General features: G+C 36.6%; 2 protein-coding genes and 1 pseudogene across 5 annotated transcripts in view; 1 reads left to right on the top strand and 2 right to left on the bottom strand.

Annotated features, from left to right (window-relative positions):
• The window catches only part of LOC131531938 (torsin-1A-like), a 29,702-nt gene extending 16,953 nt beyond the window's left edge, over positions 1 to 12,749 (bottom strand). The window contains exons 1-3 of one of the 3 annotated variants that reach the window (XM_058763146.1): positions 2,431 to 2,685; positions 2,243 to 2,314; positions 91 to 356 (exon numbers count right to left, since the gene is read on the bottom strand). In XM_058763146.1, coding sequence (XP_058619129.1) covers positions 91 to 356; positions 2,243 to 2,273 — 297 coding nt within the window. In that variant the 5' untranslated portion in view covers positions 2,274 to 2,314; positions 2,431 to 2,685. Of the gene's footprint in view, positions 1 to 90; positions 357 to 2,242; positions 2,315 to 2,430; positions 2,686 to 12,682 lie in introns of those variants that run through there. The other 2 variants (XM_058763147.1, XM_058763148.1) reach the window with 2 other exon arrangements.
• plekhg5b (pleckstrin homology domain containing, family G (with RhoGef domain) member 5b) overlaps positions 3,097 to 25,073 on the top strand; it is a 90,694-nt gene continuing 68,717 nt past the window's right edge. The window contains exons 1-2 of one of the 2 annotated variants that reach the window (XM_058763144.1): positions 3,097 to 3,115; positions 19,163 to 19,335. In XM_058763144.1, coding sequence (XP_058619127.1) covers positions 19,254 to 19,335 — 82 coding nt within the window. In that variant the 5' untranslated portion in view covers positions 3,097 to 3,115; positions 19,163 to 19,253. Of the gene's footprint in view, positions 3,116 to 17,917; positions 18,175 to 19,162; positions 19,336 to 25,073 lie in introns of those variants that run through there. The other variant, XM_058763143.1, reaches the window with a different exon arrangement.
• Positions 14,538 to 16,140, bottom strand: LOC131532293 (putative nuclease HARBI1; annotated as a pseudogene).

The following is a 25,073-nucleotide window of genomic DNA, read 5'->3' as shown; positions in this document are numbered from 1 at the left end:
TGCTCTGGTAGAGAAATCAATTGGCTAAACAGTTACAACACTTAGGCTACACCTATTCTAAACTATCTTAGTAAAATATTATTTACTTACACTGTAGATGTGTGAATATTGTTTGTTTGGGAAATTATATTCAGATATATATGTGTGAACATGCTTGCAATTTTCCCCTTTTTTGTAAATGTTTCTTGCAATGATTTTAGCCACATGGTTTTTTCCAGTTCCTGTAGACCCATGCAAAGAGAGGACCAGCGGTTTGTTTGGGTTTTTGTCAGTCATAAATGACGATACTGCTTTTAGTACAACATCAGACACAATGTGCTGCCCAAAGAGAGAATCTCTCAAATCTGTCCTCAAACCTGAAAGATATGAATGTAAAACGACATTGTTTAATTAAAAGATATTAATTTGAAGATTTGAAATTATAATTTACAAAATCTGTGGTAATCTGGTAGCTCATACAGAAAACAAAGCAAGCACAAAACATTTCAACCAGGGCTCTGAACCGGTTCAAAGAACGAAAACGAAAACCGGAAACGAACGAAATTTTGACAAGAACAGAACCAGAAACGAAATCAAATGTTATAGTTCCGAACGGAATCAAAAATTTGAAATGGCCATTAACCGGTTAATAACATTATTTTATCGTTCCATTTAATATTTGAAATTTGCTGTCAACCAGTCACGAATTCAAGTTGTAGGATTTGGAATCATATCACACCAAACAATTTTGGGTGAAATGCTTAGTTTGTCCTGTAAACTATATAAAAAGAAAAACAGCTGTTAAATTCAAATCTGCGTTGCTGGCTGGCAGAGCCAGAGACACACACGTTTTTAAAGCGCTGCGCATTATAACCAATCACATACGATTATGTTGAGCCCTGAAAGTGTTATGGGCTAATTAGTAACTTACAATGTTTTTATTAAATCCACATAAAATACAAAGTTAGTCGTATTATGACATTCATTGTATGGTATGACACTCATATCTGGTACTTAAGTAAAAAGACGGATTTTTATGCAAAGTTAAAAGATACACTATTAGGCTACTTTGCCCATCGCCCATTATAGATCAACTAACAATCTATAAAGGTGCAAAATGCATTTACTTACACATATTTGAGAATCGAGATATTTCATGATATATTTTGGGAATATTTCGAAAATAAATAAATAAATACATTTAAGCCTATATCAGTTATACAGTGGTATTGTGGCTGCTGTGTGTCATATGACAAGCATGAGAGCCAGACAGACAACATATTTTTGAGATATTGCAGCCTGTTCATTATCAAAATTCATTATCAAAATACAGTTAAAGAACCATATAAATAAGTAGCACTGCTCCGTTGTACAATCTGTTGCATTCAGCGTGACCACTATATGCTGATATGCGAAGAATGATGATCGATGCGAGTGATTTTCTTATTTTTCTTATTTTTTTTAAATAACGTTATTAACCGGTTTCGGAACATTAATAATAATGAGGAACGCAGGAACAGAAACGTTAAAATATCGATTATGCTCGTAGTGAACCGATTGATTTTTTTTTTCGTTTTCAAGCCCTGATTTCAACAATGTTCTATTTTCGTTTTAAAAACAACGGGAAAATAGAAATGGTAGCTGCAGGCTACATTACAAGGTTTGTGTTAAAACAAAAAAATGTTATTTTGAAGAATGTGGGTAACCAAACGGTTTCTGGTAACCACTGAATTCCATGGCATTTTTTATACTATGGAACTCAATGAGTCAATGACTAGCAGCAACTGTTTGGTTACCAACAGTCTTCAAAATATCTTCTTTTGTGTGCAGCAGTGGGTGAAATATCCCTTTAATGGGGCCCAGCAACAGGCTTCTTACCTCAAATGCCAAACACAACCCAACTTAAAAGTAAATGAGTTAACATTTTATTTAAAACATTGTGAATGAGACTCAGTATCAAAGTCTCGAAAGTGACTGAGCTGCAGTGCGCATGAGGCAAACAGAAGGCCATGTTTATGAGATAAGACACTTTTAACTCAAACTAATTGTATCACTAATTATATCAAAGTTTTCTGAAAATAGCCTAGGATATGAGATATCATACAATTTATGAGTAGCCTACAGACAAGAAGCAATTAAAAATGCAACTTTCACTGAAAATTGGTTATATAGAGTTACACGAATCACACATGTAGAAGTTGGGTTTGGTAATGAAACCTGACTCAAACACAAATAAGATAAATAAGTTAGAATTTTTACTCACGTTTGGACTCAAAAGGCAATAAATGATCCATAATTGTGACTATCACAGGATATAATGCAGTTATTCCCACACCTACACCCACAACAAAGACATTTGTAGCACTCCAGTCTTGAAATGCTAATGTTATATTAGACACCAGACACAAAACTATTAAAAGATGCAACGCTTTCATTGTGAAAGAAAATCACCTCTTTAGTTCAACCTTTCGTTTTGGACTGAATGTTCACAAGTCCCTGAGGTCCAAGTCCAAGCCAAGTCCAAGTCCAAGTCTCACGTCTTTGTTCTATTTTAGCAATAGTTTCAGCAGTTGTTGTAACTAGCCGTGTGAGGCTATCAATTCTGGATCAATTTTGAAATATACCTTGATGATCCTCCCTTCAAAGGGCCATTCGAAGGGTGATTTATATAATTTGGAATGCAGGAACAGTCACCACAAGAAAAAAAAAAAAGTGCTGTGCATTTTGAGCTATTTGAGTTGCCATAGTTTGCTAGCTCTCAAGCAATAATGGGCAAGTCTTCCAGTGAGTGATAAAACCTGTGTGTGTGTGTGTGTGTGTGTGTATATATATATACATGAGCATTTCAGTAAACAACATTCCTATCTGTGTGTCATTTGTAATAAAGAATTTAATTTTATAATAGGAAAATTACAAAACTTAAAGTCCTAATTTCTTCACTTGCGAGAATAAACCCTCAAACTGTTAATTTGGTGTAAAACAAATGTGTCTCATTCAAGTGTATCACATAAGGACATAAAATATTGACTAGACACATTTCTGAGGGGAGAAAGCGACGTTGGAGTTAATTCATACTGCTGCTGAATGGACGAGCTAATTTTGGTTCTGCGTGTTGATAAGCTTTACAATGCAACAGGTTAGAGTAAGTTTCAATATACATTAATAGACCACAGAATCGAATGCGATCACTGGATCTAATTGCATTGGTTATGTTGTAGTCCGTGTTTTAATAGCTGAAATGCAGAAGTAAAGAGCGTGCACGCTTACTGAGCCATTGAAATTACAATGCAACACAATACTATGAGATCAAAGGAGATGTTTGAAATGTGCAAATTGGCTCTGCATTTATAGTAATATGAGCTTGCTTTGCAAATAAAGTGTGTATCAGTGGATTAAGGATGTGATTAAATATATTTTAAAAAAAAAAAAAAAAAGAAATAAGTTTTAAATTCCTAGAAATGTAATTTGTGTTTGTTTCATACATTTTTGGACAAGGTTTATACAAAAGTTAGATTTAACGACCCTAAAATGTCAAGTGTTGTAAAAATCCTTATAAAAAGTACTAAATTATAAGAATACAATGCAATATACTGCCTATATATAAACTTCTTTAGAGCTTTCTCCAAAGCGACAGTATGTTCAACATCAGTAGTGACACACATTTATCAAAAATTGAGTTCACCGTTTTAATTACAAATATTTTGTAACACACAGAGACAAAATTGATCATTGTTCACGTTGTCACAATTTTAAAACCAATAAGAAAAAAAAAAAAAAAAAAAGCAATAGTTCTGGAATATGTAACCCTCCCCAGACCTTACAAGTGATGGGGAAGACATAAAAGAAGGACAACAACCAGTGTTTCCTTGCAAATACAACAAAATTTATTGTACAGTTGTTTATTGTACACAAAAGGTAATTAGAAGTGGCAAAGAAATAAAAAGGAACAAAACAAATAAGGTTAAACCCACTACGGACCATAGGGTTCCCCAACCATATGGAATGGCAATTCCTTTGTGAAAAAGAATATACACTCAATCACAGGACAAAACCAATTTTCACCACAAGTGTCAAAACCCAACACTCACTCAACTCAAACCACTACAAATTGCTCCCCCTCACCTTAACGGAGTTAACCATGTATAAGAAAATGGGAACACCATTGTTGTTTGTTGGTTTAAACAAAACAAAATATTAAAACACAATCTCACAATAAATTCAAGCCACTTCATCACAATGTAACATTTAAAGTCATATCTTGAGACCCAACATAAAGCCACCAATATTTTCAATAAAAGTATACGGCAGTCATGCATCATCTGTAAAAACAAAGAAAATACGATTCATGATTGCCCCTTTAGAATATTGGAATAAAAAAAAAACCAAAAAAAAAAAAAACCACACAACACAATAAAACATAACACACAACTTACAATAGAAAAGCTTAAAAACAAATTTCTAATATCCATTAATTAAATTAAAATCAGAACCTGTGTTATTGAATAACTCTACTCAATTCTCTGAGGCACCCATCAGTATATCTCCAGTAAGCACAATAAAAACAAACAAACACACGTTAAAGCTAAACACACTAACTGTAACCATGAGAGTCACAACCCTGACCTCCATAATTTAGTTCCATACTGCTCACAAGGCAACTAGTCGTTTCGGCTATCACACAGCCTTGAAACACAGCTCCTCCTGCTTAGCACATGGTACCACAAAGAGGAAGGCCAAACCATTTGATTTTCTCTTTATAGTAACTAGACTCATGGGATTTGTAGTCCAACTCATTTGTAGTCCTAAACAAGCTTAATATAGAGCCAATACCAATACTACCTCCACCCCATTACAGATAGAACATGCAAAATTTGACCTTGTTTTGCTTACTTTCTCAATGAAAAGGAAGTAAAACGTTTTTTTAATAAATCATATCAATAAAGTGAAAGAATTCTGCCTCAGCTGTTGTGAGAGGCAATAGAAATATATATATATATATATATATATCTATTATATATTTATTATTATTTTTTATCATCAAGATGCTTCCTTTTCTGCTTTAAGTTTCACAAGTGAAGTGTCAAAGGTATGTTTTTCATAAGGTATTAAAAAAATGAAGTCTGACAAGCACACTGAGGCATGTATGAGGCTTCACAAAACCATGGCTCCACATATTTCTGGCACTGTAATACATCTTAATTTGAACAACTTATCCTAAGAGCTGCTGCCTGAAACCTTAAATCCTAAGCTCTGTAAGGTGTCATGTGATGGCTTTGTTGTTCTGAGGTAACCATGTGAATAAAAAGAAAAACATCAAGTACTGCTAGTTGTTCATTTATCATTATTGAGGATCAACTTCTGTCTGACAGCCTTTAACAACAAAGATTCTCTCTTCTTCAGGGAAGAAGGACATGTCTCTGGCCACTTTATCTGCGAGATCAGCATCTTGGGTCATGTTCAGAAAGCGCATCTCAGCCATGACACACTGACGCACATGCTTCAGCTCCAGAGGTAGGAAAGGAATATAATGATTTATTAGTCTTGAGTGTGAAAATCCACCTGCTGAACAGACATGCACAACAATTAAGAGAGATTATAAGCGTGTGTGAATTACGTGTGTCTCTCAACAGTGTTCGGCAGCAGTGTCTCTACTAACAGCGGAACTGTAAGCTCATCTGCTTCAAGAACAGCGCAGTTATTACCTCACTAGTGAGAAAGGTCATGTAGCTTTTATGTTGCCAATTCACTGATAAAATCATCAGAGCAGCGCTAACAATATGTTTCTGTGCGTGTGTATGTTTCGGTGTGTGTGAGTGAGTGTGTATCAGTACTGTACAGGTGCTGGTCATATAATTAGAATATCATCAAAAAGACCAATACAAAGAAAGGATTTTTAGAAATCTTGGCCAACTGAAAAGTATGAGCATGGACAGCACTCAATACTTAGTTGGGGCTCCTTTTGCCTGAATTACTGCAGCAATGCGGCGTGGCATGGAGTCGATCAGTCTGTGGCACTGCTCAGGTGTTATGAGAGCCCAGGTTGCTCTGATAGTGGCCTTCAGCTCTTCTGCATTGTTGGGTCTGGCATATCGCATCTTCCTCTTCACAATACCCCATAGATTTTCTATGGGTTAAGGTCAGGTGAGTTTGCTGGCCAATTAAGAACAGGGATACCATGGTCCTTAAACCAGATACTGGTTGCTTTGGCACTGTGTGCAGGTGCCAAGTCCTGTTGGAAAATGAAATCTGCATCTCCATGAAGTTGGTCAGCAGCAGGAAGCATGAAGTGCTCCAAAACTTCCTGGTATACGGCTGCGTTGACCTTGGACCTCAGAAAACACAGTGGACCAACACCAGCAGATGACATGGCACCCCAAACCATCACTGACTGTGGAAACTTTACACTGGACCTCAAGCAACGTGGATTGTGTGCCTCTCTTCCTCCATACTCTGGGACCCTGATTTCCAAAGGAAATGCAAAATTTACTTTCATCAGAGAACATAACTTTGGACCACTCAGCAGCAGTCCAGTCCTTTTTGTCTTTAGCCCAGGCGAGATGCTTCTGACGCTGTCTGTTGTTCAAGAGTGGCTTGACAAGGAATGCGACAGCTGAAACCCATGTCTTGCATACGTCTGTGCGTAGTGGTTCTTGAAGCACTGACTCCAGCTGCAGTCCACTCTTTGTGAATCTCCCCCACATTTTTGAATGGGTTTTGTTTCACAATCCTCTCCAGGGTGCGGTTATCCCTATTGCTTGTACACTTTTTTTTCTACCACATCTTTTCCTTCCCGTCGCCTCTCTATTAATGTGCTTAGACACAGAGCTCCGTGAACAGCCAGCCTCTTTTGCAATGACCTTTTGTGTCTTGCCCTCCTTGTGCAACGTTTCAGTGGTCGTCTTTTGGACAACTGTCAAGTCAGCAGTCTTCCCCATGATTGTGTAGCCTACAGAACTAGACTGAGAGACCATTTAAAGGCCTTTGCAGGTGTTTTGAGTTAATTAGCTGATTAGAGTGTGGCACCAGGTGTCTTCAATATTGAACCTTTTCACAATATTCTACAGGTGCTGGTCATATAATTAGAATATCATCAAAAAGTTGATTTCACCAATTCCATTCAAAAAGTGAAACTTGTATATTATATTCATTCATTACACACAGACCGATATATTTCAAATGTTTATTTCTTTTAATTTTGATGATTAGAGCTTACAGCTCATGAAAGTCAAAAATTACAAAAATTACATTACATTTGAGTTTGAATAAATGACCATCCCTACAGTATAAATTCTGGGTATCTCTTGTTCTTTGAAACCACAATAATGGGGAAGACTGCTGACTTGGAAATGATCCAGAAGACGAACATTGACACCCTCCACAAAGAGGGTAAGTCACAGAAGGTCATTACTGAAAGGTGTGGCTGTTTACAGAGTGCTGTATCAAAGCATATTAAATGCAAAGTTGACTGGAAGGAAGAATTTGGGTAGGAAAAGGTGCACAAGCAACAGGGATGACCGCAAGCTTGAGAATACAGTCAAGCAAAGCCGATTCAAACACTTGTGAGAGCTTCACAAGGAGTGAACTGAAGCTGGAGTCAGTGCATCAAGAGTCACCACGCTCAGACATCTTCAGGAAAAGGGCTACCAAGCTACTTCTGAAACAGAGACAACGTCAGAAGCATCTTACCTGGGCTGTGGAGAAAAGAACTGGACTGTTGCTCAGTGGTCCAAAGTCCTCTTTTCAGATGAAAGTAAATTTTACATTTCATTTGGAAATCAAGGTCCCAGAGTCTGAAGGAAGAGTGGAGGCACAGAATCCATGTTGCTTGAAGTCCAGTGTGAAGTTTCCACAGTCAGTGATGATTTGGGCTGCCATGTCATCTGCTGGTGTTGGTCCACTGTGTTTTCTGAAGTTCACAGTCAACGCAGCCATCTAACAGGAAATTTTAGAGCACGTCATGCTTCCTTCTGTTGACAAGCTTTATGGAGATGCTGATTTCATTTTCCAGCAGGACTTGGCACCTGCCCACACTGCCAAAGGTACCAAAAGCTGGTTCAATGACCATAGTGTTACTGTGCTTGATTGGCCAGCAAACTCGCCTGACCTGAACCCCATAGAGAATCTGTGGGGTATTGTCAAGAGGAAGATGAGAGACACCAGACCCAACAATGCAGATGAGCTGAAGGCCACTATCAGAGAAACCTGGGCTTCCATAACACCTCAGCAGTGCCACAGACTGATCAACTCCATGCCACGCCGCATTGCTGCAGTAATTCAGGCAAAAGGAGCCCCAACTAAGTACTGAGTGCTGTACATGCTCATACTTTTCATTTTCATACTTTTCAGTTGGCCAAGATTTCTAAAAATCCTTTCTTTGTATTGGTCTTAAGTAATATTTTGAGATACTGATTTTTGACTTTCATGAGCTGTAAGCTCTAATCATCAAAATTAAAAGAAATAAACATTTGAAATATATCAGTCTGTGTGTAATGAATGAATATAATATACAAGTTTCACTTTTTGAATGGAATTAGTGAAATAAATCAACTTTTTGATGATAATCTAATTATATGACCAGCACCTGTATGTGTGCGCGTTTGAGTGGTAGAGAGTGAGAGAAAAAGAGTATCCTTTCTGTACATAATAAAACAATTTGGTGCCAAAAACATGGAAATAAGTAGTTTTTATCCTATTGTTTCCTATGTTTATTAGCTTGGTCATTGTCGATGTGGGTTTTGGTCCTTTGCTGTTATAAGCTGCAAGGACCTTTGAAATAACTTAAATCATTTGGTGCAGTGATATGAACATGTAATTTGGTTAAGACCTGCCAGGGAACTACTTTTGCGGTGCGTTTCCCTAAAAATAATTGCACACCTTAGAACCTTTGTCAACCAATCAGATTCAAGCATTCAACAGCCCCATAATAAAAAAAATCTAATAATGTAACCATATATTCAGGAATTAATCGTATTGAATGCAAATGTAATTATTTAAAAATCAACCAATAATAAAACCAGCGAGGAATATAATGTTTAGCAAAATATATTCATATTCAATTCAAGGAAAAGCAGTTTTGGAGGTAACTAGCATTTTTCGGCATCGAATTATGCTACCATCTGTTTTAATGGGAGATAGCAAAATCTGACAGGGTAGCACAAATCGTCAGAACACCGGCCTCACCTGCTGCAAGAGGCTTGCTTGTTCTTCTGCTGTAATGCGTCAAAGGTATGTTTTTATGAGGAATTCGCAAAAATATTAAATTTGACGAGCACACCTTAACAGACAGGTAGGCTATGTGCTGAGATAGGCATCCGAATTTGAACAACCATTGAACAATTTATCATAAGGGCTGCTGCCTGAAATCTTAAATCCTAAACTTTGTTCAGAAGGTGTCATGACGGCTTTGTCCCATTGCTTTTATGATAGGAACTTAAAAAAGCTGCCCTTCTTAAAAGTAATCCCAAAACGTGAACATGCCTATTTTTAGAGCACACTGTAGTTTGACAAACAGATTAAAACTTTTAACATTCTCTTTTTAAAATACACAGCCTTAACTCGAGGCAGAGCATTAAAAGGCACGTCATACCTTGTTGTTCTGAGATAACTATTTACAAAAGAAAAACTGTATTGAACAGTATAACAAGTACTGCTATAGTCTTTCATTTATTCATTGACAGAGGCCCAGCTTCTGTCTGACAGCCTTGCAGTCTTTAAAAGAAAATATTCTCTCTTCTTCAGGGTAGAAGGGCACGTCTCTGACCACTTTATCTACCAAATCAAAGTCTTGAGTCATGTTCAGATGGCACATCTGAGCCATGACACATCGACTTTAGATCCAGAGGTAGGAACGGAATATAATGATCAATGAAGATCTCTGAAAACATCAAGAATGAGAAAAGTATGAACTGAAAGGTTAACTTTCAATACAGTATGTTTACCCATGTTTTGTCAGTCACTAACACAAACATTCCAGGATTGTTAGGGTAAATAATAATAATAAAAATTAATTCTCAAATAATTTGGTTTATCCATTCCTGAATATGTGGTAACATTCTTCTATTATTTAAATTAAATTATTTTCTCTGGAAATAATTATTTGAATTCTTGTGTATGCTCTACAGGTGGATTTCTGCACTCAAGTATCATATGAACATACGGGGAGTTGTTGTTTTATACACATACAAAATAATGCAACAAGCTTGAAACATGTACATTTTTGAAGAAGAGAGAGTCCTGGTTTACACATACACACACACACACACACACACACACACACACACACGTATGTATATGTATATGTGTATATAAAAAACACACTGTAGCCCTGTAATCAGGTAACTTTTTCGCCTACGGTCTTAGGCCTACATTAGTTCTTTACTTTATTCGGAAAATCTAGTCTTTTTAACATTAAAAGTGAGTGAGCGAAATTACTGAAAATTAATTACACAACCATGTGCAAACTAAGTCGAACACTCTGAAGTACTGCAGTATCTTTCACTGTCAACAGTGTACTAACATTTCTGTAAGTCCTTCAGGATTTAAAAAAACAAACAATAGAAACTGCAACTAGACCTGTAAGAGGCCCAGAAATAGAGAATATTGACTTACAGTGACTATGGAGGACCAAGAATGTCACTTAAAAATAAAATGAAGAATCAATTTATTGATTTAATAATTCAAACATAAAAATGTATATAAATAAATCACTTTTAAATGGACATTAATTGACATATTTAAAGATGTTTATTTAATTAGTGTTTTTAAATGTAGTTTAATAAAACAATCAATTTAAAAAAAATCATTTTTAAATGTGTAAATACATTTTTTTTAAAACAGTTTATTTAATTCATGTTTTAATATGTGGATTAATAAAATAATTAAAAAAGTACATTAATACATTTTAAAATGCACTTTTTAAAATCGCTTTTTTTTAAAAAGCATTTGGCAAACGCTTTTCTCTATTTGCCAATTGCTTTTCTTTGTCCATTTGTCAATCGAGTTAAAAAAATGCCATTGGACAGTACACACGTGGGAGTGACCAATCAACTTTCGCCTCAATTTGAAGAGCCAACCCCTCTTTCACTTGTGGTGTTTGGCGAGGGATTATTGATGATTTGTTAGCTTTAGCTGATTTCTGCGAAAAAAAATGCTCCCCTCAATTATCATCATTATACAGAAGAGTTTAGAGTTGAGGGAAGATGTTGCAAATGCAGCGGATAATTGTGGTTGTACAGTAAATGGAAGGATTTGGGTTAAGTTTGATGAGGCACAGAGTGTCATTCAATGAATCAGTCCCTCAGAATGCATTCGGTACTGAAAAATAGCAAATTTTAGGTATGATTTGCGGTAGATTTTAATAAATAAATTTTTTTTAAAAGGCGTGCATTATAGTTGACATCTAGCTGAACAGTTTACTGTTTGTTTTATGACTGCAAGTCATTCTCCTCAAATGCTATTGAGCTTTAAATAATGGAATATTTGCATTTGAGCTCATTCGGTACTGAAAAATAGCAATTTTTAGATATGATTTACAGTAGATTTTAATAAATATAAAAAAATTTAAAAGGTGTGCATTATAGTGGACACCTAGATGAACAGTTTACAATTATTTTTATGGCTGTAAGTCATTCTCCTCAAATGCTATTGAGCTTTAAATTTGCATTTGAGCCCATTCGGTACCGAAAAAAACTGATTTTTTAAAAACAATTTAGTATTTATTTGAATAAATATCAAAAATGTAAAAGGTTTGCATTATAGTTGACACCTAGTTGTAGAGTTTACAGTTGTTTTTATGACTAAGTCATTCTGCTCATATGCTATTGAAGCTAGAAAAATGTATACTAATATTGCATGTAACTTTAGAGACTGTCCCTAAATATGCGAATATCGAACGTCAAGCCAACTTTATGCCAGTGCTGACAGGCATCAGCGCGCGCACAGAGATCCGTCGCGCGAGTGTCGAGCTCTTCCTGTTCTTTAATCTCCATTCTTCCCTGCTTCATCACTCTAACATGTCAGTAATTCAAACACAATATATTATGCGCGACATAAAATGTATATTGACAGTTTATATTCGAAAAAACACGTGAATTAATCCATTCACTTTGACTTTAATATCATATAATCAAGTTCCTTAACATTAAACTCAAATTTATACGTGTAAATGCTCACCAGTTTTATTGTTTATCAGCCGACGTCTTCCACAAAACAAGATGGCCGTTGATCAGAAAATACTCAATCCACACCCTGATGACATCAGTGGTCACATGGCTTGCACAGCACTCAAACAAATCATGTAACCTTAACTAGAGACATTTGAGTAACTAGAACTTTTAGCACAAATACTCACAACCGGCACAACGTCATAGAATGTCTCTGAACAGGTTCACGCCCACTTTTAGGGGAAAACAAACCGCCATACAGCATCGGATCGAGGAAGACTAACCTTACAACATACCAAAGAGTGCACCAATAATGTTTGTAAAAACCCAAATTTAGCCCAGGCTACCTGCCATCATCATCCATATCTTGCTGTTATGGAAATATCATGAGTTACGGATGATGCTATGGAAAGCTAAACCAGGCTAGTTGTATGGCTGGACAGAAAAGTGCACTCAGTAACTTACTCTAAATATAAATACATAATATATACATTTAAAGATGTTTACTTTCAAATACGAAGTAAAATCATTCACTGGTTTACCTGGGGCCTGTACCATGATGGTGGCTAAACAAACTCCGGGTTACAGGATTAGTTTTGAGTTGACAAAACCAAACCGATGCAATCAGGCTTAATTGGTACCATGAAGCAGCTCATCAACTTTCTCTGTCAACTCGGGCTTTGATCCTTAAGCTATGATTACTCCACGGGCGCGTGCACATAAAAGAGTGACGTCGGCACCGAACAACCAATCGCGTTCAATATGGATAGAGCGAGAGCTGTCTATTTTTCTGCGGAGGAGCAAGAAATAATTATTCAAAAGTATGAAGAATATAAACGTGTTTCAAGGACGCAGTAATACTGTATCTGCTGCCAAAGCAAGAGAAGAGTGTTGGAAAAAGATCGCTGATTGCGTTAATGCGTAAGTTAAACAAATATACATTCAATATTAATTAAAAATGATGTGCATGATGTATGTGTGTGCGCGCGTGTATATGATGCCTTTACAATAAGGTTGTATTTGTTTAGAGAACGTAATGCATTAGCTAACATGAATTGACAATGAACGATAGTTTTTCAGCATTTATTAATCTAATGTTAATTCCGTTAGTTGTTCAAGTTACTCATGTTACTTCACTGTGCATTAGACGTATGTTAACAGTTAGTTTTATTTTAAAAATGTATTAATGCTTAAATTAAAATGTGTATATACGTATACTGTATGTACAAAGGTTTGTGTATAAAAATGTGACTGTATATTAGGCCTACGTCATATAGATTAATAGGCTATTCATTGATTTTTAGATGCAACCCCAACTACAAACGTTCTTGGCAGCAGATAAAGACAAAATATAAAAATATCATTCAAAGTGGTGAGTATTTACCATAACCTTTTATTATTTTCGTGAACATTTTCACAAAAACTTTTTTGCAGCAAACAGAAAAAAGTGTGACATTCGGAAAACAATACACTGTGGCAGAGGAGCTGGCTCTGAGTAGCAATAAGGGGCGGCCGATTATGGATGGTATTACAGGTGCTGTACAATCTGACCCTGGTGCTGGCTCCTCTAAGCAAGTGACACTGGGTATGTGTCCAATGCATTACTACCTTTTAAAAGTTGTACATGTGGCTGACTGTATGTTCTGCAGTAGAGGGAAATACAGTGTCCCTGTTGAAGCCGGCACACGTTCACACAGTCTCCCACACAGAGGTGAGCTTGCAGCAGACAGAACACTATGAATATGCTTTACAACAGTTACGCTTTACATTGGCCTACTTTTATTTATTAGGGTGACGCAAATGACGAAGACACCCTCTCTGTGTGTTCTGAAACCATTGCTGAGGTGAAAGCATTGTTTTTTTTATTTTTATGGCACACATTTTAATGTCACACCAATGTGACTGGCCCTTATCTTTTATTGTAGGATTTTTCACAACCTACCCCACAAACTGACGCCTCTACCTCAATGGGCTTCAGAAGGAATGTGAACAAGGTACTGCTTTAAACCCTTGACATAAATTACAGCCAGTCCTGTGCCTGTATTAAGTCATGCCTTTTGTCATTTGATTTACCTTAAGACTTGTAATGACTGTTTGTGGTGGAATTATGTTTCAGGTGGAAACTGACTCCGTCAGGGCCCTTTACAAAAGGAGCCTAGAATTGGACTGCACACTAAAGGAGCTGGACTGTGAGCTGAGGAGCCTCCAAATTAAAAAAATTAAATTGGAGATCAAACAGCTGGAAAAACAGATCTCAGTATGTGAACTTACTAAAACAGGCAACACATTAGTATGAACACTCAATACTTATTAATGCATCTTTCTCTCTTTCTCCCTCCTTAGCCACATCAACAATAAAACCATTTGAGACCTATCTGCAGTTTCAATTTACTTTTATTAAGTAAAATATTGTATGGTGATTGCATCTCTGACAGCTGTGCCAGCTGGGTGGTCAAGTGTGATTGGGTCAATTTCATCGGGGAGAAGCTGGTTTAGTGATGGTGCTTGCTCCTTTCTGATAGTGGCTATATTGTGCAGAATGGCACATGCAGCCACTATCTGTGATGCCCGCTCTGGTGACACCCTTAACAGCGAAGGCAGTTGAAACGTGCCTTTAGGATGCCAAAGGTCATCTCGATCTTGACCCTGGTTTTACTGAGGGCCACATTGAACCGGTTTTGTGGCCTTGTCTGAGGGTCAGGATAGGGGGTTAGTAAAAATCTCTGGCATGCATAACCCCTGTCTCCTACCAACAGGCCATCAAAAAGCCCTGTCACAGAACAGAAAAGGGAAAATTGTATAAGTTTTGCTTTGTCAATTAAAAGAACACTTTAAAGTGTTTTGTACTGTAACTTGCCTTCCTCAAAGCGCTGACACAACACAGACTCACGGAAAATTCGTGAGTCATGCACTGAGCCAGGCCATTTGTCATCCAAGCTTGTGATCATGCATTCATGATCACAAGTTATCTGAAGATGAAATGTACAGTAGATCATTGTCATATGTGTTAATGATTCATCTCACTGAAAATAAGTCATCTTGAATCTATAGTATACCTACCTGAACATTGAGGCTGTGAAAGGACTTTCTATTCACATAATCTGCCTCATGTTCTCCAAGAGCTGTGGAGATTGCAACATGTGTGCAGTCTATTGCTCCTATGACTCTAGGGAATCCTATCATAAGATTAATATATTTGTTAAATTTAGAATAATATTAACATGTATTGTATAATTTAAGTGTTCTAAGTGAAATCTGCTTTCTGGGGAGAAAAAAAGTGAATGTATAAAAGTAAATCTGTTCATGTAGTGTCACCCTATGAGTCTTACCGGCAATTTTATAAAAGCCCTCTTTTATGGACATGGTCGATAAATGTCCGAGGAACACTATGAATCTATTCATGTACCCCTGCAGTGCGAGGACCACCTTGCGAATGGTTCGACAAACCGTGTTTTTCCCAAGGTTCTCTGCATCACCGACCGCATATAAGTACGTACCGCTTGCAAAAAAACGCAACGCAATGCATACCATTTGCGGTACAGTAAGAGCATGACTTCGACGTGTCACATTTGATATGTGCGGCTCAAGAAGTTCGCAAATATAAGAGATTCTTTCCGCGGAGAATCTGTATCTTTCATACAAGTAAGTATCAGGAAAATCTAGGGGATTTTGTCTGTCCCTAAAAACTCTTTCTCTACGAAGTGCTCGTCTAACAATTTGTGCGGAGATGTCCACAGGATTTGGTAGAAAAGGTGAAGCCATTGCAACAGACACTGGGATATGTGACGTCACCTATATGTTTCTTTGATCACAGCTGATTGGTCGAATTTCAGTCTGAGATCTCGAATCCAGAACATAACCTGCCCCGGAGCAGGTTAGCCGTGCAGCATAAGATACCATGGCGACAAACAACGCTTAAAGCCGAGCTACCTTCATGGTACCTAAAACCCAGAGTTGGGGCAAACTAAACTGAAACTTACCTGGCTAGCCAGCTAATCCGGCTTCATGGTACAGGCCCCTGGTGATTAGATTAGGTACGAGTAAATGTCCGGTAAGACACCTCTGGCCACTGGGTGGGGTTGTTACACCAATTTGACGCTGGGATAATGAGTTTTTAAATTGACCAAATTAAGTTTGTGGATGTATCTTTCACGCTCTATGGCAGGCAGGGTGGACATATAATTACTTGACATGTTTAATCTTAGTGATTTCTTAAGTTATTCACGCCTGCCGGCTGTGTACAGACGTTGCTTTGTGCCGCTATTTTGTATTGAAGTCTATGGGAAGTCTATTTTTTTTTTTTTTTGGGAAGTCTAGTTTGTTTTCCCTAAAAAGGGGCGGTGACGAAATTGACAGTTAAGTTCCCGGATGTGCCAGTAGTACGTATAGTAAGATTGAATAGATCTACATCAGTAAGGTAAACAAACAAACAATAGCACTTTAAGTAAAGTCAACAAAATGAATTGAGTTAGCACATTTGTTAGATTTTACAGTGCATGTAGATATCAGAGAACAATTTAAAATATTGTATCAATGCATTCTATGGCACCTTTAAGTAACTCAAATTAAACGAGATAATTAACAAACACAGGTGGATACTAATGAACTAATAATGAAACAACAAGGACAGGAATAGGAAGATAACCAAATATGGGCATAATGACACAAGAGGGAAAACTAGGAGGTAGGCCTATGGCATTGGCTAATTTGCTCAATGCTGCAAGAGCACGTTGTAAATATAAACCTTTGAAGCTCTCCACAGCACAAACACATTTCACCAATATCTTATTATAACATCTGAGGATGATCTTGCTTTCCTTTGAAAGCTTATATAGTAGCTAGTACGATGTTGTGTTAATAAAACTTAACGATAAATGAGAATTTATACTCACGTTTAGGATCAAAAGGCAGTAAAGGATCCTCTTGTATGAATAATGTCGAAATCAATATCACACCCAGGGCGCCCATAATAATCAAAAACACATCTTGTGTACAACATAATGCAGATGGCAGAAAAAAAATACATTAAAAGATTAAATGCTTTCATCTTGACAGCAAATCTACTTGTTTCTTCTGATTCGCGCTTTCGTTTGTCAAGTAACTGACAGAAGAAACCCGACAGATTGTACACTCCCTCAACTATGTTAGGCAAGCTGATTGGCCTAATTAACAGTAGGCCTATTCAGTTTCTTTTTGTTCTTACAAAAATGGAAACACACTGATCTCTGTTAGGTTGAACAACGTGTATTTCCCAGTTCTCATTAGGGAATTGTTGAGAATATTAGACAAGTACAATGATTGTACCATTGCAGTTGTTAGTAGGCTACCACAATTGTACCACAGGCTGCAAATTGATCACAATTTCCCCAGTCTCTCTTCATACCAGGTTCAACACTGTTTCAGAGATGTAATATCATCCAAATGGACCTACGTGCACTTGTGGAGCTTGAACTGTTTGTAGATGGACATGATGACCAGCAGGTGGAGTCATAAATTCACAAGTATTCAGACAAGCCTGCAGATGAACTTCTGAACTACAGCCACTAAGGGAAAATGCAATTATGAAAGCAATTGGAATAATCTTTTTAACATGTTATATGGATATATTTATATGTATTACATAGTCATGAATTATTCAGTTAAGATACTAAAAGGTGCGTAAATTGCGGTAAAATGAACTCTACACACGCGCCTGTGCACTAGTCTGTCTTTGGCGCCTCTAGCGGTTGAACGCATGTAGTGCAGCGGGAGCTCTTGACTAAAGGTGATTTGAATGAATGGGAAACGCTTTCCATGGGTGAAACAGAGCAGAGGGAGCAGCCCAGACAAAGCAAGCGAGAAACTTTCACGCTGATAATCGCCAGTCCTGTCTCACCAGGCATGGATTTACAGAAGACAGCGGCGGTGCAGTAGATTCAACACCTTTCTGAGGGGATGAAAGCGACATTGGAGTGAATTTAAAGTCCTGCTGCTACTGAATGGACGAGTTTATTTTGGTTCTGCGGGTGGATGATGAAGCTTTGCAATGCAACAGGTTAGACTGAGTTTCGATATACATTGATAGATCACAGATTCGAATGCGATCACTGGATCTAATTGTTGCATTGGTCATGTTGTAGTCAGTGTATTCAAATCCCTGAGATGCAAGCAGCGTGCACGCTTACCGAGCCATTGTAATTACAATGCAACACAATACTGTGAACAGGATCAAAGGAGATGTAGCCAAATCAGGCCTGTTTGAAATGTGCAAACGGGCTCTGCATTTAATATGTGCATGCATTGCAAATAAAATTTGGATCAGTGAAATAAGGATGTGATGAAATAAAAAAGAAAAAAAATACTTTATAGAACCTAGTTTAAAACGTGGCAAGTTCTTAGAAATGTAATTTATGTTAGTTAGTTTCATACATTTTTGCACTGTTTATACCATTTTAAACATATGTTAGACTCTAAAATGTTAAGTGGTGTGACAAAAGCACTAAAATACTTTAATTACATCTTTAAAATATGTGTGCTTGTCAACTTAATCATTGTTTTCTAAAGTTAAAATGTTTGTCAAGTTATATTTTAAAACATAATTGCTTTAATTTTTTTAAATGAAAGATTATGGCAAACTACTTTATTCAACATGTTTTTAAAAAAAAAATTCAGTTAAAACATGTTGACATTTTTAACTTTAAGCCAGACAAAAATATCAGCATTATATGTAATTCACTAACTGAAAACATGTTTTTCATATTTTTAGTGCCTTTCTAAATAACCTAATAGATACGGAGAGAATATAGCATTACATGCAGTATATAGGCCTATATATTGATATTTGTAATTTCTGAACAGTCATTGTGTTGTTGTTTTTTTTTTGGTGTGTGTGTATATTTTCAATTTAAACAAGTTTGTTGAAAGAGATAATCTGGTTTTAATATTGTCAATTTGATGTGTACTCAAATTTGGGGGTTGTGTCCCACCTGGGATCTATATCTCTGGCAGTAAAAGTATTGTTCATTCTCCAATCGTCATGCCAGGAGTCGTATCTGACCGCTGGTGACCCCTCCGCCAGCTGCTATAGTGTGGATTTCTACCTCAACACAGAGGACGCAGAGTAAAGCAGACAGCATGGTACCCAACAAGTGGATTATGCATCCAGTTCTTCACAAATCGCCTCCCAGAAGCTGGCTTGGCATCCGACTACGTCTCAGTAAGTTTGTTTTCTCTGACTCTTGCGAAATGTTAATTAATTTATAATCTTGAAATCAATAATGCAGGCAAGGTAAATGACTAAATTTGTATGTCTTGGCAAATTACATGACATTGTTTGATCAAATGATTGATGCTGATGCTTCAAATCCCATAAACAAATCAATAGTTGTGGTTTGGCATTAAAAAGTGACTTTATATACATTTATTTGGACATAAGCACTCTCTGATAATAATTTAGACCTGTGGAAATGTTAAACAACTTTTTTTGTTGTTGTTGTTTTTATGTGATGTATTTGTCCAGTAGACTCATAGAAATGAGTTACAGCAATTCTTTCAGCTCATTATTTTAAATTGGCAGTTTAGTTCATTATAATTCATTTTAAATCATTTGCATATTAGGGATTTTTAATTAATTGAGAATGAAACCTGAAGTGGCCTGTTTTGTATTAAATTAATAAATTACAATATTTTTACATGCATTTTACATTTCTGATGGAAAGGTGCATGGTTGCTTATTGGCCTTCGTTGAAATATTTAGTATATTCTGTGCATAAATAAATACAAGCATGCATATCGAAAAGTCCAATAAAGTCAACAAACATTCATTTAGAAATTGTTTTGTCATTTTATTGGACTTTTAAAATCAGATTCAAATCCAATTCTTTGATGCTTTGACCACAATACTATGGTATATATGTTGCCAAACATTTTCCTGCTCGATTATATTGACCTCTGCAATCACGATAAGATTAGCCTTCCAGCCTGAATGGTTATTTATAGAAACCCCAAAACTAACGTGTGGTGTACACCAGAGGCTTCTTAGCTCAGCGGGGGCTGCAAGTTACCCTTAGCGCACCAGACCACTCAAGCCTCCCTGAAATACATGGGTTTAATCTCAGAGCATCTGTTGTTTAAGGCTTGTCTGAGAGAAGCTTCTGGCTAACTCAAGTTTGATTAGGCATTTTATCTTAACAGTTCTACCTAGTGTGTGTTTTTCCCCTTCAGTTTGGATGCATGATGTCAACTGACTGACCTTTAAAGCTCTTAGCTTGATATGCTTCCTGAAAAATGTCATTGCATCACTCGTTTTAAGTTGGTTCCTTTTGCATCCACTAAATCTTTGCCTTAAACACCGACAAATCCTTCTGCTTAAAGACTAATCTTATTATCTGAAGTGTCAAGGGTATTTATTTACCAGTTTGTGTTTCGCTTAGCTAAATTTGGCTTGTCCAGTGATAGTCAGGTTTTCTAAAAAAATAAATAAAAAAACTTTGAGATTTTTGCTAAATTGTGGCCTTTGTTTGAGTTTTCTAAATAACTTTTGATTGGTTTTCATAGTGATGCCATAGAAGAACTATGTAGAAACCAGAAAATCAATCAATAACCAGAATATATGTGATTTTGTGTCTTGGGATCAGTAATGAACCACTTAGCAACTGCATAGCAATGTCCTGGCATTGTGGTTATGCGTTTTGCATGGGTAAAATGTACAAATCTAATTAATCATACTACAAAAGTGATTAAAACCATAAAAAAGACATTTAACTTGCCTGCTAACATTGACACCATTTTCTTGTCAATAAATTGACCAATTCATTTACAAGTGCTTAGTTTTTAGTCAAAAGACACCTTGCATTTGATTAGTTTGATCAAACGTAAACAAATAACGAAATATTGTTGGTAACTCATAATGATGTAATCGAGTATGGCCTTTACTTGAAAGACTGTATTGTAAGTCTGACTCCAAAACCCAAATGCAACCCCCACATGCACACAAAAACAAACCGCAGGGTTATTGCTATCAGCTTTTCAAGTCCTGAGATGATGTAATGCTCATGAACAGGCTCTCGCAGCTGTCAGCCATTCCCTTCACCGTTCAACAGCCCTCCTAGCCTTACGGCTTTCCCATCATCCCTCACTCTGTCACGCTTTCAGCTTGCTTTTATCACACGCAAGAAAGGCTTAAGACAGTGCTATTAGCATATTGTTCTTCCTCCAGGTCCTGCCCTTGGTTTAAGTGGTTGTACAGCTATTAGACTTGTTGAATGAAAGAGATTAGCAGTAATTTAGCCGTGAACTTGCAGTTGGAGTTGTTCGGTTTGTATGACTGATGCAGCGCCAGCTGTGAGGAGTAATGAAAATGTTCACTCTTGTATGCTACAGATGCTTCTCTGCGGAAGATTTGGCTTAAATAATAATACAAAATTTTTTTTTATAATTCATAATGAGGAATATATTTTTAGACTATTTTAGATCAATGCAAACAGCCATTTATTTGACCACAAAGTGTGTTGTAGGTGTGACACAAAACAGCCTCAGTTGCTTTTATCAAATGGCTGAAACTGCAATATGATAAAATGCAACAATTAAATTTTTTTATTAATAATAATCATAATAGACAGTTATTCTGCTGAGTAATGTAGCTTATTATAATAACACTGAGCTTTCCCAAATAAGAGAGAAAGTTCTGGCAAAAATTTCTGTGCAGAATTTTGGCAAACGTTCTGGCAAGGTTCTTTCAAAGTTCTTCCACCGACAATAATAGAATGTTCGCTCAAAGTTATCTGGTCTTTAATAACGTTCTAAAAATGAGATCATTCAAAAGTAACATTCCCATTATGTTTGCAAATGTAATGTTCATTCATACAACATTTGTATAAAACCAAGGAAAAATTTATTCAAAACATTTTTAAAAATGGGAGAACATTCAGAAATAACAACATTTTTATAACTCAATGGGAACATTAGAAAAACGTTCTTGAAACACATTTTTGTTAGATGGGTTCCTGCTGAAGAAACATGTTAAAACAAAACAAAAAAACACCTTAAACCAGCCTAAGCTGATCTTCATTGATATCCCAGCCTGGCTAGTCTTTTGGTTGGTTTTAGAGTTGTTTAGTGGCTGAGTTGCAAACCAGTTCAGTCATTTTTCAGCAGGATTTTTTTATAGCTGACATACAACATAACAATGGTGCATTATACTGTGAAATCATTTCCAACAAGTAAAAACATGTTTCATGTTTTCATCTAATTACAAGTTGGAAACAGAAATAACAAGTTGACAAAGAAATACAAAATAGCAGTGGATTCAACAAGTCCACAACTTACTTTTTCAGTTTATGGCATTTTATTACAGTCAGCGTTACTGTTGGTGCTTTTTGTTTTGTTGCAAGAGAATATTAAAATTAGGTATTTTGCTGCAGTGAACAGCAAAATTCTTTTAAAAAAAAAGTTTAGAATCAGAACTATTTGTGTTTGTTTTTTATGTTAGATTTCTATTGACTGTGTAGATCTAAAGTAACTTCTGTAGCTCTTGGATTCTTGGCCTTGCTAATAGACTAGCAGCGATCATGCTCTGCTCATTAGAGGAATGAAACGCTTGTGTGTCACCCTTCTCTCCGTGTGACGATTACGGAAGATTAAAAGGGCCCTTCAGCCTGAGTTCATGTCATCACTTTGTCCCATGTCGACTACTGCTGAAGAGCTTCCCCCACCCAGCTTAAGTCCATTTAGGCGGATCTCAGCCTCGTGTTAATGACCACGTCTCTGCCAAGGATGAGCTCTGTAATATCTGCTTCTGTACAGAGCAAGACGGTCTAGCTTTTCATTATGTCATAAATACCCCTGTGCTCTTACAGTAACAATTTAGGGATTTTGAAAAATGGGATTTGAGTGAAAGGCATATCACTTATTTTCAAGGTTATCCACCTAGTTAGAGGTGTAAAAAAAAAAAAAAAAAAAAAAGGCGATCTAGATGGGTTGTGTTTTAACCGCATGTTACTGACAGACAAATTGTTGCAGATGATTGCTAGGTTTCCATTCATGTGTTTTTATGTGATATTATATTTAATAAATGCCTTTTAGTAAAGGAGGCCACAGTGCCTTCACCAATATTTATTTCTATTGCTTATTTGTATTTTCTCTGAATTTGACATTAATGCTCATACATAATAAACATACATTGTGAAAAACGCTCTATTAAAAAAAAATTGTGTTCTTTGGAACCAAAGAAATATTTTACAGTTATTTTCATTAAACATTATGGATGGAAACATTATCTATAAACATGTTTTGAAACCACCAAGTAATGTTTTTTTTTTGTATTTTTATTTTTTTTTTTAGAAATTTACTTTTATTCAGCAAGGATGCATTGTATTGTTCATTGTGTTACCAAAGATTTCTAGTTCACATAAATACTTTTGTAAATGTAATATTCATCCTGAAAGGATCCTGAAAAAAAGCATCACAGTTTTTTTCAACACTGATAATAAGAAATGCTTTTTGAGCACCAAATCAGAATATTAGAATGATTAAAATAGAATTTTTTTACAGGTATTTTAAATATTACTGTTTTTACTTTGTTTTTGATCAAATAAATGTAGCCTTGGTGAGCATAAGATACTTACTTTTAAAAATCTTAACAACCCCAAATTTTTGAATGGTAATATTTGAAATTGAGTTAGTGAATTATCTTCAGTTAATGTCATCAGTTTGTTGTTGTGTTGTAAGTTTTGAAGTATTACAATAGCATTTCTAGTAGTATTTAAGGGGTTAATATAGCATATGATGTGGCTGTTCCATCTAAATATAGGTTAAATGTATTTTCCACTACTTTGGCAACCAGAGAGTGAAACTGCTCTCCACCTGTCAACACCACTGAGGCTTGGGAAAACTCACTTTTTCACTGTTCCTGTTGCACACACTCATTCTGCCTCTCAGTCACACATCTGCACTCAAACGGTTATGTAAGCGCACTTTTTATGCTAATGCAGAATATTGAAGCCCACTGTTTGTGTTTAAAAAAGACGCTGAAGTTGCAGAGGAAAAACCTTAGATTCATTGTTTAAATCTGCTTCTCTGTTGAGTCTCATTCTGCAGCTGCCCGAGCGGCCTGTTCATTTAAAAAAGCTGCAAGTTCAAAGCCAGGTTCTGGATTACTACCATATGTCTGCAAAGCCAGACTCCAAGAGTAATTCTGCCCCAGCCGTACCCTCTAATTTCTTATCCCAAAATTGGACATCTGAATGGCTGTGCAACATCGTCCCTCCCCTCCGACTCTTGCACGGTACGTTCTCACAATAATTCTTCTCTGCAGGATAACTAAAACAACCTTACTGCAACAAGACATTGGGGAAATGCCACGTTTGAACTTGTCATTTTGACATTCATCCACCTCCATAGAGCGGATATCTTATCAGGAGCCACTGCTGGCCAGTGTCCATCCAAGGAAACAGCTGACATTGTTGTAGTCACACGGCATTCGTAACTCATAAATCTCTCGGAAAAAGGAGGACTAGGACTCTAATCAATGCAGAAATGTCTGGCTTTTATTGTTTGTGCAAATCATAGACAAAGTTCGCTGTCTGTGTAGGAGGGGTTTGCAAGGGATCTTTGTTTCCCAAATACTGGAAGGTATTGGCCTAGTCTATCAATCCCAGCATGCACTTCAGCCCAGAATGAATACAACATTTGTCTGGTAGTGTGGGTTGAACACCCTCTGACAACCAGACCTCTTTGCCCAACTTGCTTGCGCAGACTTTGACACCGATGTGCCTGTTCCTTGCAGACTTGAAAATACTGATTGTTTGGCGAAGAAAGCAAAGAACTTCTGAGATGAAGTTGAAGAAGAAGCACCGTCAGCTTCTCAAAGAAGGCGAGACACTCTCGTCAAGACGTCAAATAACTTTGGAAGACTTTAATTTGGTTTGTTTTTGCCAAGGTGTAGAGGACTTTTAG

The sequence above is a fragment of the Onychostoma macrolepis genome, chromosome 23, assembly GCF_012432095.1.
Source record: "Onychostoma macrolepis isolate SWU-2019 chromosome 23, ASM1243209v1, whole genome shotgun sequence".
Taxonomy (NCBI): domain Eukaryota; kingdom Metazoa; phylum Chordata; class Actinopteri; order Cypriniformes; family Cyprinidae; genus Onychostoma; species Onychostoma macrolepis.
Note: the sequence above shows the minus strand (reverse complement) of the source record. Positions and strands in the feature narration are given on the sequence as shown.